At 35.7% G+C, this 16,685-nt stretch overlaps 1 protein-coding gene across 2 annotated transcripts in view; it reads right to left on the bottom strand.

The window, feature by feature from the left end:
* Positions 1–5,884: 5,884 nt before the first annotated feature.
* LRP12 (LDL receptor related protein 12) overlaps positions 5,885–16,685 on the bottom strand; it is a 135,823-nt gene continuing 125,022 nt past the window's right edge. For both annotated transcript variants that reach the window (XM_043974746.1, XM_043974755.1), the window contains one exon: positions 5,885–14,660. In XM_043974746.1, the coding sequence (XP_043830681.1) occupies positions 13,797–14,660 (864 nt within the window). In that variant the 3' untranslated portion in view covers positions 5,885–13,796. The remainder of the gene's footprint in view (positions 14,661–16,685) is intronic.

The raw sequence follows: 16,685 nt of genomic DNA, 5'->3' as shown, positions 1-16,685 counted from the left end.
AACTATGGTAGTTTGGGATCTCCATTTACCCCTTTCTCAACCAGACGGATTTAACAAGATAAACAAGAAAGAAGGTAAATACCTGAATACAATTTTGGAAATTTAGATATGATAAGTCTTTGGCAGTTTCCAAAAGAAAATAAAAAAGAAATAGACATATTGTTCATTGTTGAATGACATCTTTACAAAACCTGATTATGTTCCAAGGCATAAAAATTCACAAAAAATAAAAAAAATATTAGATATATCCTTTAGTAATGACAACAGAGTAAATATTATAGTCACTAGAGTACATTTGAAGAAAATGTTCAAATTTCTAGCCCCACTCTGGGGAATATAATCAGTAATATTATTCGTATGTAACAGATAAGGAAACTAAACTTAGAGAAATGAAAATGCAAGATCACCTAGTTTGGATGTGGCTGAAGCATCATATGTATAATACCATTTCAGCTGTATCATGCATTTAGCTTACTTAGTAAGCCTGTTAATTCATCCTTTAGGGTAGAATGACAATTTTTCTATAACTTAGTCTTGAGGGCCATATAACTAGTCAGAGGCAGAACTTGAATCCAAGTTTCCTCTTAAGACTGAGTCTCTATCCATTATATCATTTACTAGAGAGAAGTGAATAGACATTTATTAAGTCCATAACATGTGCCAGGTACTGTGCTAAATGCCTTACAAATATTATCTCATTTGATCTTCACAATAACCCTGAGGTAGGTGCTATTATTATCCCCATTTTACCATTGAGGAACCTGAGGCAGAAAGAAGTTCAATAAATTGCCCTGGGTCACACAGCTAGTATCTGAGGTAAAATTTGAACTCAGATCTTCCTGACTCTAGATCCAGCTCTATATCTACTGTGTCATCCTCTATTTTATTAGAATAAAATCTAATATACAGGCATTTAGGCTGATCATTTTCCTTTTGGAATCATCCTTCATGTATAGGGGTTCTTAACATGAGGTCTGTGAACTTGGTCTTTTAATATTTTGATAACTATTTCAACATAATCAGTTTCCTTTCTAATCTGATGTATTTTGTGCACTTTGAAACATTATTCTAAGAAAGGGTCTATAGTTGATTAGACTGCCAAAGGGATGTATGGCATAGAAAGGTTAAAAATTCCTGTTTTAGTGCATAGTTGTAAATCATTTAAAAGAAAAAACTTTGAGAATTGTTGGATGTTCTTTTTGGACTACAAGAGACTAAGGAAAACAAACAAACTATGTCCTTCCCCAGACCAGTTGGGAACAGAGGCCCCAAGACAAAGAAGGATGAGAACCATAGAAAAGCTAATGGGATACTGACTTTGGCTTACTTGCTACAATAGTGGCATAAGACCCATCACAGTTTTTCTGAACCAAAGTCATGTTCAGCATTACCACATTATGATTAGACATTATCTCTATGGGAAAATGTATTCTATGTTCTAAATTGGAACTTAGAATTAGAAATACCTTTCACCCTACTTTGACTCTGGCAGCAAAAGTGAATACTTCTACACCAATCCCAGCAGTGAGAGGAGAGCAAAGTTTTCAGTACTAATAATGGTAAGAAGATGTATCATGTTGTGGGGAATGTTCTCAGAGGATGAGGTATCCCTTCTCTTTGTCAAACCAAACATCTCCTCTTTAACCTCCCTTTATTAGTTATTACCCTTACCTCTTTCTCTTTGTCTTTGCCCTATATATGCTTAGGTCTTCACTAGCCTAAAAACTGGAGCCAGGAGGACCTGAGTTCAAATCTGACACTAGCTGTGTGACCCTGGGGAAGTCACTTAATCCCAACTGCCTTAAACACCCAGGGCCATTACCAATCATCCTGATGTATATCTTGCCATTGGACCCAGATGGCTCTGGAGGAGAGAATGAGCTTGGTGACTTTGCACAGTCTTCCCTCACTTGAATTCAATTCATTGCAAGTCATGACATCTGCCATGGTCCTCTTTGAGAATGAAGAACAAATAACAACAGCCAGAAAAACAAAACTACATCCAAAACATCAACAGTCCCTAAAACTCTACTACCCAATCAGGCTGTTTTCCTACCCATTTCCTCTCCTTCATTTCTCTAATATGCTCATTTTTGACCTCCTGAAACATGGCTTCCACCACAACAGTATGCCGGAGTCAGTACAGAGGAAGCATAGGGATTAGTAAAAGCCCAGAGATGGGAAAGCTCAGTCTTCTGGAGGTAGAGAGCTTAATGAGAATGTAGGATATGAGAACAGAAGGAGAATGACTCAAGTTTGGAGACATAGGGTAGTTGTTAAGTTGTGTCTAACTCTTCAGGACCAATACTGTCCATGGAGCTTTCTTGGCAAAAGCACTGAAGTGGTTTGACATTTCCTTCTCCAGCTCATTTTATAGAGAAGGAAACTGAGGCAAATGGGGTTAAGTGACTTGCCCAGGGTCACTCAGGTTGTGTCTGATGCTGAATTTGAACTCAGGTCTTGCCAACTCCAGGCCCAGTGCTCTATCCACTGAGCCACCTAGTTACCTTTTGACCAGTTTAGGGTAGTGCTATATTTAAAAATCAACTATCGTTGATTACTTTCTTAATCATCTCCTTCTCCTGCATTCATCTAATCAGATGCCAACTCTCAAAGGTTCTACCTCCACAATCTCAGTAATCTTTCCTCTCCTTTCCTCTGACACTGGCACCACCCTAGCTTGGGCCTTCATCACTTCTCACCTAGATGACTATAGCAAGAGGAGCTTTAAAGTTTACAAAGGCCTTTCCTCACAGAGTAGAAACATTATTACCCATATTTTTCAGGTGAGAAAACTGAGGTTCAGGAAAGTTGTGATTGATTCATTGTGTGACTAGTAAATATTGGAGATAGGATATTTTTTTTTAAAGTTTTATCAATGGATTTTGCTTTTACATTGAAATAGACTACCCCCATTTAGTGAGAGATATGTAATAAAATAATTAAACAAAACTAAAAATCTAATGATTTTATGAGAAATTACATACAATATTCCACTTTGGTAGCTTCTTTACAACCTTTTTATTTAAAATATTAAAAAAAATAATGAAAGTCCATTTTTTCCCCTCCAGTTCATTGAAAAAAAGAGAAAAATAAATTCCTTGTAGCAAATATACATGGTCAAGACAAATTCCTTCCTTTGCTCTGTGCACACACGTGTGTGTATGTGCCTGTGTGTGTTTGGCCTTCTTTTGACTAGTTTAGATGGAAGTGACATTCAAATAATGCCTACCGCCCCAAATTTTCCCATGTCTGTAGTTTTACTTGCACAACCTCATCATGTGTGTTAACAAGTTTCCCCATCTTTCTTTCCTCCAATTTTCCCCAATATATCCTTGACTCCTTTTCTTTTCTTTTTCTTATATCTTCAAAACATAAAAGTATTTGTAGGTCTTCTGTATCAATTGATTACCTCTTGTTACATAAAAGATCCCTTTTAACATCTCCACCATTAGAATATAAACAGCTCATCTTTATGAAGTCCCTTCTAATTTTTCACTTGTATTTATAATTTTATTTTCTTCTTGATTCCCATATTTATATTTTAGTTCTAGCTGTCCATTGGGAATGAAATCCAGGTCTCTCAGATCTTCAAGTACAGTCTGGGTTCCTTTTCACACCAGTCTTCCTCCTATCTCTCTGACCTCCAATTCATTCTTCACTGTTACTTGGATAACCTTTGGAATACTTTAACTACGTTTATTTCAATATCCTTATCTCCCTGATAAGATAAACCTTCAGTAACACATCTTGGCCTACTGAATATGATCTAAACTTCTTAACACTGGAATTCCTCCACAATTGATTTAAACCACCTTTCCAGTGATTGCATATGCAATACTCATTCTTTCAGCAGCTAGGTGTCAGAGTGGAGAGGGCACTGACCTTGGGGTCAAGAAAACCAGTGTCAAAATTCTGCCTCAGACCCTTTCTAGCAGCAAAATCTTGGATAGGTCACTTAATGTGTCTGAGCCTCAGTTCACTCATCTTTAGAACGTGGATAATAACAGCATCAAGAATTGGTATAAGGGCCAATGAGATCATATAGGTAAAGCACTTTGCAAAACTTTAAAGTCATCCATACTATAGCCAAAGTGTGCTATTTAGATTCCCCCATTCTCATCCTACTCTATCCATGTATACCTTGCTCATTGTTCTTTGTGTCTATGATTGGTTACTTTAATTCCGTAAATAGATACCTGTTGAACTTTTCTCTTAATGTCCAACTCAGGGGTCACTTCATTTATAAAACTATCTGTATACTCTCCAGTTGGAAATGATGTCTCCCTTCTCAAAGTTCCCTAGCTTGCTGGAACTGTCTTATTTGTATGATAATTTATTTGTTCACCTAACAGTCAACTTACTTTAGATTACAAAATCTTGGTGTGGGACTATGTAATTATTTAACCTTTCCCACTCTATTCCTTGCATAGGGATTTGTTTGTAGTAGGCAATCTATAAATATTGAATTGAATCTGTTACAGTTTGGTACTGTAAGGACATGGTTCTTAATTTCAAGGGATTTATAATTTAGCTGGAAAGACAAAACAATCGTGTAAGGAACTTTTTTTCAAAAAATCAGGTTAAAGTCAAGCCAGTCTATGCCTCTATATCTATAAATAATTTTAAAATAATCCACAAAATTATAGAATTTAACAGGAGAGCAGAGCAGTCTGTAAAACATTGCTACTTAGGAAAAAGTAAAAGGTAAACATTAGGTGTAATGATTGGAATGACGCCACCTACTGGAGACTTGCTGTGGAAAGCTCCACCATGAGGAAAATGCTTCAGAGGCATTGTGGCTTTTCCTTGGCGTCAGGAAATGACGTTTGCTCATGGGTGCTGTCTATCAAGGCTACCAGCCAATCAACTTGAGGAGCCTCCTATGGTCTGGGAGGAGACAGGAAGGAGGAAAGGGAGCCTGCGCAGAGAGCGCTGGCCTTTTTGGTTTCCTGACTTGATGGTGGTGGCAGCAGAGGACTTCACAGGAAATTTGAGGAAAGATAGGAATGCCAGGCTGTTAGAATTCTGTTCTCAATCCTTTTCTTTCTATTTTCCAATAAACCCTTAAAAACCTAAACTCGTTTTATCAGTGATTTTTAGTCAGTTTCCCCCAAACTGGGGGAACAGATTAGAATCCACATTTAGAATCTTAAATTACACATAGGTTAACTTTCCTTAAATCATCAGTGATGAGAATTATTGAACAAAAGCATAAATTACTGTCAGTCCCATCACCCTGCTATGCCAGTAGCTAATGCAAATCTTCTTCCCTACCCATTTTCATTGGGTATAACTAAGTCAGGAGTTTTGAGTTGTATGAACTTAAGTGAAATATTGTTAAAGAAGACTGTTGGGGAATGCTTCCTAACTATTAGAAAGGTTTCTTGCAAAACTGAAGAAATCTGATTTACAAAGGAACAGAAAGTCACAACAGATACTTCATTTAAAGTAGTACTTTTCACTTTGAGTTATGCTGTGACCTGAGATTTTGAACATAGTTAACACTTACCTTGGTTCCATTATAGCAAAAGTGATCCACATCTAAAATATTCTAGACAAACTAAGGGGGAGGGGATGATTAATACCTTGATTGAGTCATATTCTTGAGATATATTTATGGATCCATAATTTCACAGGTTTTTGCACTAGTAGGGGCCCTAGAGGTCTTTTAATTCAACACTTGACTTTTGTAGATGAGCAAACCGAGGCCACAGAGACTAAGTTCTTTGCCTAAGATCACATCTGTAATAAGTAGGTAGCAGAACAGCATTCTTTCCCATTGTACCAGAATCCTATAAACACTAGTTCAGAAAGGGAACAGAGATCTAAGGATATAGATATCTCTACAGGATAAAAAGGGTCAGAGGAATTATAAAGAAAATAAAGTAAATTCAGTTTATTTTCTTACAAAAGTGCTAAACATTTTATACATGATTTTGTATTTAATATTTCAGAGGAAAAGTATTGCTAGCATCATTTTTCTTTCATGGACATTATTTATATTACATGGAATATTGTTTGAGAAATAGCCAAGAGGTGAGAAGTAGACTGAACTTTGTGAAAAACACAGCATATTCATTCCTAGTAAAAATGTGCTTAAAAAAGAAGTGTTGTTTTTTTTCCCTTTAAGGCTTTGACTAAGAACTAATGAATGTCAAAAGATAAGAAATTCTAGATCCACAGTAGGAAAATGAGAAATTTGCTGTGGTATTATGTATGGTTCTTAATGTAAGACTAGATGAGCATGGGGAAACCCTGTTTTTTAAGTTTTCACTCAGGCTATGAGATTTTTTTCCAGTTTCTAACAATTCAAATTGAGAAAGTGAATAACTTTTAGTGTAGAAATAACCTACCCCCAAAATATAATTGGTGAAGCATTAGATCAAAAAAGAAACTTGGTAAAGATCACTTCTGGTTTCCCTGGCCTTCTTCAAAACTCAACTCATTCCTACCTTTTATGAGGCATTTTTTTTCATGTCTTCCTTCTGATTACCTTCAATTTATACCGCATATGCTATTTTGTTGTTTCCCTTATTAAAATATGAGTTCCTTGAGGTCAGGGACTATGATTTTGTTTCTCCAGAATTAGCATGGTGCCCATCACATAGTATACACTCAAATGCTTGTTGACTTAACAGACCTTATTGTAATTCTTCTAACTAGACCTAAAATAGAAACTAACACTTTCCAGGCCAGGACCCACCAAAGCTTAAGTTATTTTCTGGCTGTCTAAAGTATGAATAGCAAGGTATAAGTGCTGAAAGGCTCCCTAATCCCTTTATAATGAAGGAATGGTTAATTTAAAAAATGAAAACACCCAATGTACACAAGCTTTACTTATACATTGATTGTAATAGTGTGTAAATCTGAAGACGATTACTAATTACACTTACTTTTTTCATGGTTAAATTTAAATTGAAAAGCTCCAACAACTTAACTGGGGAAAACTGGTAGTTTTCATATGATCTAATGATCTATTATTAGGTAAATTGAAATGACAGGAAGTCAGGAGATCTAGCCTTGTGTCCTTACTCTGTTATTAACTAGATGGGTGAACTTGAGGAAGTGACAACCTTAGGTCCCTTAACTAAAAATAAAGGATTTGGGATATTTCAGGTTCATTTAATCGCTAATATTCAAGAAATGACTACTACCATCTACTTGGCTAGAAAATAGAAATCTTGGTTTTCATGGGAATAACTAATGAATAGCTCTTTTGTTGTGTTTCCTTCTGAACACTACAGATAGACATTCAATGAAATCTTATAGGGGCAGCTAGGTGGCGCAGTGGATAGGGCACCGGTCTTGGAGTCAGGAGTACCTGAGTTCAAATCCGGCCTCAGACACTAAACACTTACTAGCTGTGTGACCCTGGGCAAGTCACTTAACCCCAATTGCCTCACTAAAACAAAACAAAAACAAATACAAAATGTTATAAGCAACCATACGTACAGTACTTTTACATGGATGTTAGATGGTTAAGCAATTCTAACTGATTTATGAAAAAATAATGAGTGATTGTGAAAGAGGTTGGCCTAGAATGAGCAAAACCTGTCATAAACATCTGAATGGGATTAGATAAGCACATGTATACTGTGCAAAAACAGAACCTGACATCACCACACAATAAACTAAGTGGGGATAAAGCTCTAAACATTCTGATTGTATGAAAGAGCTTCAGGATCATCAGATAGAAAAGACAACTAAGGTATTAAGTCATAGATGGAAAGATTTACCCAGCCCACCTGTCCTAGGCAACTAACATTTTTTGGTTAATTGAACAGATGCATTTGTTAAGTTTTTTAGGTAGGTTGGCTGGTGGAAATCCCCACGGGGTGTGGTGAGATCTAACTACTATAGGAAAATTCAGGCTTCCTATTTTTAGCCCTGGAAGGGATTTTTCACAATCTGTCTAGCAGCAGGTACATAGGCCCCCCTGAATTGTCAAAACAAGGTGAGCTGGTTGACATATCAAAAAGCATTTCTTTCATTCTTATAGGGTCCTTGTGAGAAAGGAAGTCAGGGAGGCTTCCCATTTTATAGAGATACAAACACGAAAAAGATAAAAGACTGACATTCTTATCAAAGCAATTTCATCAACTGAAGTTTTTTTTTTTCCATTACTGGAAATGAAAAATGAACAGGGAAAGTCACAGTCATGGAGACTGAAGCAATTGTAATCTCCCTCAGGAAGGAGATTTGTTTATACTTCTTGCTATTATTGACATTATCTTTCACTTAGTAGGTACTCTATTCAATACTAGTTTGGCAAATTGTAGCAACAATTGTGTAGGCCTAAAACTGTTTTGCCAATCAATACTCAACAATTACTATATTCCAGGCACTGTGCTGGGCACCTTGTTTACAAGGAATGAAACAATTCTTCCTTTTAGGGAGCTTATATTCTAATAAGGGTTACTTATAAGCACATCTGTAACATATACACCACAAATATAAAGTGAATAAATATAATTACATGCAAATTAGCTAAATATAAGGTAGTTTGGGAAGGATTCCACTAATACTTTGGGGGAGGGACAGGGATTAGGAAAGGCTTCATGCAGAAGATGATGCTTGAGTTGTCTTAAAGAGGCTTTACAAATATTATTTCATTTTATCCTTACAACAACCCTGGGAGGGAGGTGCTATTATTTCCATTTTAGAAAAGAGGAAATCAAGGCAGATAGAATTTAAATGACTTGCCCATAGTCACACAGCTTGTAAATACTTGAGGTAAAATTTGAACTCAGGTCTTCTTGACTGTGGGTTTGATAGTCTATCTATTGTGTCAATTAGCTGCCTCTATGAATTGGAGTTAAGAAAGGAATATATTCTAGGCATATGGGATGGTCAAGGTAAAGGAAGAAGGAGTGTCATATGTGAGGAACAGAGTTAAATGACAGAGTTTAAGATTAGGAAGTAATACCCCATGTAGCTCGACAGTTTGGGGCTAGGTTGTATAGGGCTTTAAAAGTTAAACACAAAAGTTTACATTTTACCATAGAGCCACTGGAGTTGGCTGAGTAGGGGAGCCACATGATTAAGATTTACATTTAAGGAAATTATTTTCACAGCTGTGTGGAGGATGAAATGGAGTGGGAAGAGAATTAAGAGGTGGTCCACTTCTAAGTGAGAAGTGATAAGGGCCTGAGGTATGGTGATAGCTATATGAGTGGCATGAAGAGATATGAGAGATATTGTGAAGATAGAAAAGACAAGATCTGGAAACTGATTGTTCAGGGTAAAGGAAAGGGAGGAGTCCAGGATAATGTTAAGATCATGAACCTGGGAGACTGGAAGGACGGTAGTGCCAGAAATAGGGAATTAATCTATCAACTAGCATTTATTTAGTCCTTTTATGTGCCAGGAATTGTGCTAAGTGCTGGGGATAAAAAGAAAGGCAAAAAACACACCCTGCTCTCAAGAGGCTCACAGTCAAATGGGAGTAGACAACACACAATTAATTATGCATGAACAAGATATATACAGAATAAATGGGAGGGGGGAGGTAATCTCAGAGGGAAAGCATTGAGATTGAGGACTGGGAAAGGCTTCCTGCAGAAAGTGAGACTTTAGCTGAAACTTGAAGGAAGGCGGCAGAGCTAAGAGGCCAAGACAAAAAAAGAAAGAGTTCCAGGCATGGGGGACATTCAGTGAAAACGTTCAGATTTGGGAGATTGAGTGTTATGTACAAGGAAGATCAAAGACAGTATTATTGGATCATAGACTACATGGAAGGGAATAACATGTCAAATCACTAAAAGGTAGGAGGAAGGTGACAGGTTTAAAATTAAAAAGTCAGATGATTTTATATTTGATCCTACAGGCAACAGGGAATCACTGGAATTAGCTGAATAAAGGAATTTGTTCTTCAGGAAGATGTTAGACTGCTGAATAGCAAATGGTCTGGGAATGGGGAGAGACTAGAGGCAGGAAGAACCAATCTGGACACTATAGTCTAGATGGGAGATGATGAGGGAATGCATCATGGTGGTGGTAGTGTCTGGGAAGTCTGGAAGACAGTCGAGTCTATGGTCAATTTTTGACAGATTCGGGTTTAAGACTGAATATCTCTGGAACATCCAGTTTGCAGGGTTAATATAGATAGAAACCAGTGGAGATTGGGAGTAGATATACACAGAGTGTCTCAAAAGGTTTTAGTGATTTTAAGCTGAAGCTTGCTATGACTTTATTATCCATGTATGCATGCTTATGTGTGTGTACATGTAATGCACATATATACATATCATTATATTAAATGTTATTTGCATGGAACTCATTTTCTTGGGAATTCATGAAGTTATCTGGAGAGAGTGTGTAGAGGGAGAACTTAGTACAAAAATCTGGGGAACACCCAGAGTTAAGGGACTTCATATGGATGACAAGTCAGCAAAGGAGCAGTCAAGTAAGAGAAACATGAGAGCAATATTATGTAAATCCAGTGTCCCGGAGCAGATAGAAAGAGAAGGTGGTCAACAGAGTCAAAGGCAGCCAATCGATTGAGAAGGATGAGAACTGAGAAAAGACCATCAGTCTTGGCAGTTATCACTAGTAATTTTCCTAAATATGTAAATGATTAGTGCCATGCATGACTAAATTAAACTCCTTGTATTAGAGCTACAGACAGTGGGGCCAAAACCAATTAGGCTTCTAATCTTTTTCTCAAGCTACCACACATTGTTATCCATAATTTTTTTAATACCAGTAATTTTAATTACCTGAGTCTTCTTATTATAGAAACCTCCCCATATAAAATAACTATAACTATATATATGTGAAATTCATATATATTCAATTTTAAACTAAACATATATATGCATATGTTAGTAATAGTGCTTTTAAATTTTAGCATAAATACAAAAACACATTCAGTTTAAGCTTGTCATTCTGTTTCAACTATTGATAATAACACTTCTCAAAGCTGTTTCACTTTAAGAAGTTTAAGAATAGAAAATGGAGCTCTGATTTCACTAGTACAGGGAATTCCCATTTAAGGAAACTTTTTTTTTTAACCATTGTATATCAGCACTTTCTCTGAAACTCATTGTTATACATAGGAAAAGGTCTGGCCCCACACATGAATACAACTCAGTGAGAAGGCACCTTTTCCCCATCAGATTCCTTTAAAAAGTTAAGATTTTTGGTTTGTTTTATTAAAACACAAAAGCCATAATACAAAAATACTAAAATGACATCTGAAAAAAATTACATCAGAAACTGGGAGGCAACTTGTCATGGGATGAGCATGGAAGTCGGAAGTCCTAGATTCAAAGCCTTGTTCCATTTACTGTTTGTATGAACTTGGACTTAATTTCTTTGCATCTTAAGTCTCCTTCCCCCCAAAATGAGGTGTATGGGTTCAATGATCTCTGTCAATATTTAGCTCTAAATCTATTATGTATAAACACATACGCATATTGCATTTTCTTAGGGCAAAATCCACACCCTTATGCACCCTTAAATATAAGCTGTGGAAATCAAGGCAATTCTTCCATCAACTTTAAGTGAGGGAGTGACCTCAACTATGTGCTGCCTTTTAAAGCCTCATTATAAAGTAGCTGTTGTCCTTTAAACTTTTAAAGTACTGCTGCTTTTCTAAAAAAGTCCAACTTCGTCCATTCACATAGAGGTAAAGTAAGAGCCTTTCTACATCAGGATTAGTTCTCTCATTGCCCTGTCTATTTCCAGGCTGCCTTGTATAAATCAAGCTGTATTGATTCTTCTATGAGTTGTGATGGTACCACCTAATTGCACTAGCTCTCTCCACTTTATTTCAGGGTGAACTATTTAGAAGACTACTATCAGTACAATCAGCATTGATGAATATGTATAATATATGTAAAATATTCATCTATATGAATAATAAGTATGAATAGTAGTAACCATAACTAGTCAGTGATGGTATAAAAACAATTAACTTAAAATATTTTATTATTTTATTTGCTAAATTTAAGTATGTAGTTTTGCTGTCAACTTTTTGTGGGGCAAACAGCTGTTTATTAGACTGAAATAAGGTGTCGCTTCTTTACACCTGAAATTGAATGTTAGGACTGATAACTATATTATAGACTAACCAAACTTTAAATGAATGTAGTTATGTTTTGAGGGAATATTCTAGTCCATCAATTGTACTAAATCTCACTATATTTTTGACTTAATATTTATGTGAATTAGAGGGAAATGGCCATTCAATTTAATTTTTCTTCTAGGCAAATTGTGCATTTTACAGATTATACTTTTGTGTGCACCAATTCTAAGCAAAAACAAAGAACAATTTTGATTTAAAAAGTACCTCAAGGCATAACAAAAAGTCATTTTAATTTTGATACATATTAAAACATTTTAGTCAGTTCTGCCTGACAGCATAACACGACAAATGCACAAGACCTTAAACATGCTTTAAAATGACATTCAGCAAAGTATTTAAAATTTAATAAATAGCATAGTCACACACAAATACATTTTTTCATACTGAATCATTAAGCTACTAAAACAGATTGGCAAAGAATAAATAAACAGTAGTTGACAATTAAAAAAAGGATGTAGGGTCTTGTAATCTCTTATACTCTAGTAGCCGTACCAACCTTCTTATCACAAAATTTGAAACACTGATTTTCCCACTTATTTTTCTCCAATAAGAAAATTACAAAACCCTGCTCCCCAAACGAAAAACATATACTGAAAAACCCATTTTTCTTACAACCAGATAATTCAGTCTTTAAATACAATAAATAAATAGAGAACCAGCAAAGCAATTTAAATTGTAATAAAAATGCAACACCCCAAGAAAAGAGCTATGGAAATATATATTCATTGCAGTATTAGCGAATAATAGTATTTAAAGTGATAGTGCTTGTGCACTAAGCTCATTTGAGACCTTGATATGATTTTAGTGCAAATCCCTTCGGTCCAATACAAGCAGACCCCGTATATACCAGGGAAAGACATTACCAGCTGTAACTTATCTCGTACAGTATTTGTACATATTTTATAAAGTTCAAGAATTAATGCATAGTAGAATATCTTCGGCCACTTTATTCTGTCCCCATACAGAGATGAAGAAAAATGACTTGGGATTTTACATACCATTTGGTTTGTACCATGTTAGAGAGTACTGTATTAAAGTCAATGTTATAAAATCTATAAAAGGATTTTGTATTTGCCATCAGTTTATCTAAGTATACCTAAATTTCACACACCACTGCATGTTTAACTTAAGAAAAAAGATTTAGAGAAATTTTTCCTCCCTCTGATAAGTTCATATTATTAAGATGAAATTCAAGAATATTTAGACAAATGTTCTGTAAGTCAAAAATAAGGAAAAAAATGTGAATTTTTGCACATTAACAACTATAACAGCATTTAGTATATTAAGTTACAGGGTATGTGTTGGCAATAACACAACAGATTTAGTTTCTAAGGAAAAATATCACTCTGTACAAATAAATCTCTTAACATAGGATAAATAACCTGACAGTCAAATGAGTTTCCAGCAGCCACATTTCTACTGTGAACTACAGTACCAGGATAAACAAATTATAAACTAATGGGATGGACATTGGTTACTTAACAGTATGGACACATGATGTATTTGTAGCTGCTAAAATGTTCACTCTAGCAGTTCATAGAGTTGGAAGTGTTTATTGAACCATGCAGGCTAACACATCAGAATATGAATTTGCCCTGGACTTTTTTTTTTTTTAAACTAAAACTAGTTTTCTTAACTGTAAAGTACAAAACAATGACTGGATATTGCTCCAACTTGTATACAATCTTCCCTATTCAAATCGTACCTAACAAAGTAACAAAGCCTCATCGTCACTTGTTTCGCTTTTTAGTACTGGTTCTAAGCATGAGTCAGGTATCTGGGCAGTGTGAACAATACCACAGTGCTCACAAGGACCATCTCGATTACAAGGCCTTACTCCATGGTGCGTTGCACTGTAAGGTTGTCTAAGCCCTTGTCCTTGATCTGAAGCAAGATCAAGAAGAGGTCTGGAACAGTCATTCACATCAAAGTCTGATGCTGCATCAGAAACAGGAATGAGCATTTCAACATCATCATCGTCTTCTCTGCCACTCACCCCATTATCAAGCTGTCTCAAAGGACTCTGGTTCTGACTGACAGAGCTTGATCTCCCTAATGTAAAGCGCACCCAGCGTAAGCCTTGAGTCACTCGGCTTAGTGCACTAGTGAGCTGATGGCGAGCTGGACTCACACTTGGAGGCTCGGCACTGGTTGCTTCCCTTCCATTATCTGTGCTGCCACTGCGGGCACTCTGACTTGAGGAATTTCCACATGCTCCTACTGCTGCTTCTATGGCTGTTGTGGGAGGCACCTTCTGAGGCAAAGGGGCTGCGACTCCACCAACTGCTCCAGCAGCATCTCTTCTCTCATTCTCTGTGTCTGTGTCATCAGACTCAACTGAGAAGAGGTTTCTATGAGCAGTATTCCTTTCAGATTCTCTACTAGAATTTTGACTAGGAACATCATCTCCATCTGCTGAGACCAGAGCTAGCGATCCTGAATGACGTGATCTTGCAAAATTAAAAATACGATTCCAAATGTTGCTGGATCTGCCTGCTATTGGGAGCCTGATTGAGGTAAATCCAAGCTGAGATCGCACAGCTAGCCTTAGGTTTTCCAAAACTGAAGCCTGCAACAAGAGAAAAGGAAAAACATGTAAACTGTAATACTATATATGCTTATTAATGCTTACTAATAGTAAATATTAGAAAATGTTCTTCATGTATAACTTTTAATTTAAACATATCTTGAAGGCTTTTAAAACATTATAAACCAATATGAGGCAGTAAGACTAAATTATAATCATCCCTTCCAACAATGTGTATGGGAGAATATAAATACGACCAATCAGTCCTGTTACTGTTTGAGGAAAAGAATCAAATTTTCTTACTGAGAAAACCTACTAAGGATTTTTATATATAGATTTCTCTATTTTACACATTAGTCTCTAATTCACATTTTAGAAAATTTAGCTGTTTTGAGACAGCCTTAAAACTTATCTCTATTTTATTGATATAATTTAAGCAGAGAGAAAGGTGGCCTTGCAGTCAAAAAGACCTAGATCCAAATCCTGCCTCTGACGTGTACTGGCTTTGGAACACTACATAAGTCACTTAAAATCTCTGTGCTCTAGGAAATTCTCTAAGATTCTAAATGGCAGAGAAAGTGCTGATGTACACAGCTTGAGAGTTTCTTTCTCTGTTAGTTCTCTATACTAATGAAACCACAGATCTAGTTCCTATCATATTAAAGGTTATATACAAACATAAGAATAAACTTTTAATTTATTTTTAAAAAATCCCAGGACTCCTCTTCCATTACCCTGGATTTCCCATCAGCAAATCAATTAACTTAACGTATTGTCAAAACTGGAAAATTCAATTTCAAATCAGGAATATAAGGTATAACCCATTTAATGATGTATTGTTTCATAAACACTAGGCTTTTTTTTTTAAATGCAAACTGTTAAACTTTATAAGCAGGAAGTAGACGCCTGGTGACAAAGTTGTGATCTGCATGGGTGAAAGGCATATGAAAAAGATGAAATCACAGATCCAGAAGTACTGAAGAAGTGGGCAATAACAAAAGAATTGATCAATGCAAATAAACAAACAGAACTTCTCTTCATCCAGAATTGATATAACCATAGATTATAAATATCTATGATTTTTCATGGTATCACATCATAATAATTATTATTCATTAAAGATTACTCTGAGGTATTTGGACATGTGAATCATCAGATATTAAAATCATAATGTGGTTAATACTACTAATTGCCAATTCTGAAATGCTGTATTTATAAAATCTCATTTTATCTTTGTTATGATGATGTAGAGTGTATATTTCTCTATTTATTAGGGAAATGAAGTCTTGAGAGGACAATTTATTCAATATCCCACCCCTAGAAAATGACAGGGATTCAACTTGAATAAAGATATTCTGCTTCCAACATGGCTTTTTCCATCATACCACAGCTATCTAATTATATTCTATTTTTAAAAAAATAATTGTTAGTCCTTTATTGAATATATGTGGTAATGAATTACATAAAATTAACACACCATTCTCTAACCACTGTAGGTAAATGGGAGTTTGCTATATTTTATTTTCAAAACTCAACTTCCATGTACATAAACTACAGGCTCGAATCGCCACCTGGTGGCTAAGGAAAGCAACATTACAACTTCACACTTAAGAAGTTCACTTAAGAAAATCCTCCATATTCACAAATTTGTCATTTGTGGTTTCAAATATAACAAAGAATATAGTCTTTCCTTCTCTCCAAGTAATGACAGAATATCTCCTTCTCAAACTCTTGCACTTCATATGAAGGATAAAATGGGAGGAAGAAGGGAAAAGAAAGGTGATTATATGTCCACACCTAAGGAGGCTACTTTGTTTTCTCCCTCTCTATTCTAAGGACAATACAATATTCTGGATTTCTATGTATTTTCCATGGAAAATTCTCTCTACATCCAGAAAAAAAGAACTGTGGAATCTAGATGCAGATTGAACCATACTGTTTCTACTTTTTTGTTTTTATTTTCTCTTTTTGGAAGTTTTCCCCTTTTGTTCTGATTCTTCTTTCACAACATGACTAATGCAGAAATAGGTTTAATGTGACTGTACATATATAACCTATATGAGATTG

This window comes from Dromiciops gliroides, chromosome 1 (genome assembly GCF_019393635.1).
Source record: "Dromiciops gliroides isolate mDroGli1 chromosome 1, mDroGli1.pri, whole genome shotgun sequence".
NCBI classification, from domain to species: Eukaryota; Metazoa; Chordata; class Mammalia; order Microbiotheria; family Microbiotheriidae; genus Dromiciops; species Dromiciops gliroides.
Note: the sequence above shows the minus strand (reverse complement) of the source record. Positions and strands in the feature narration are given on the sequence as shown.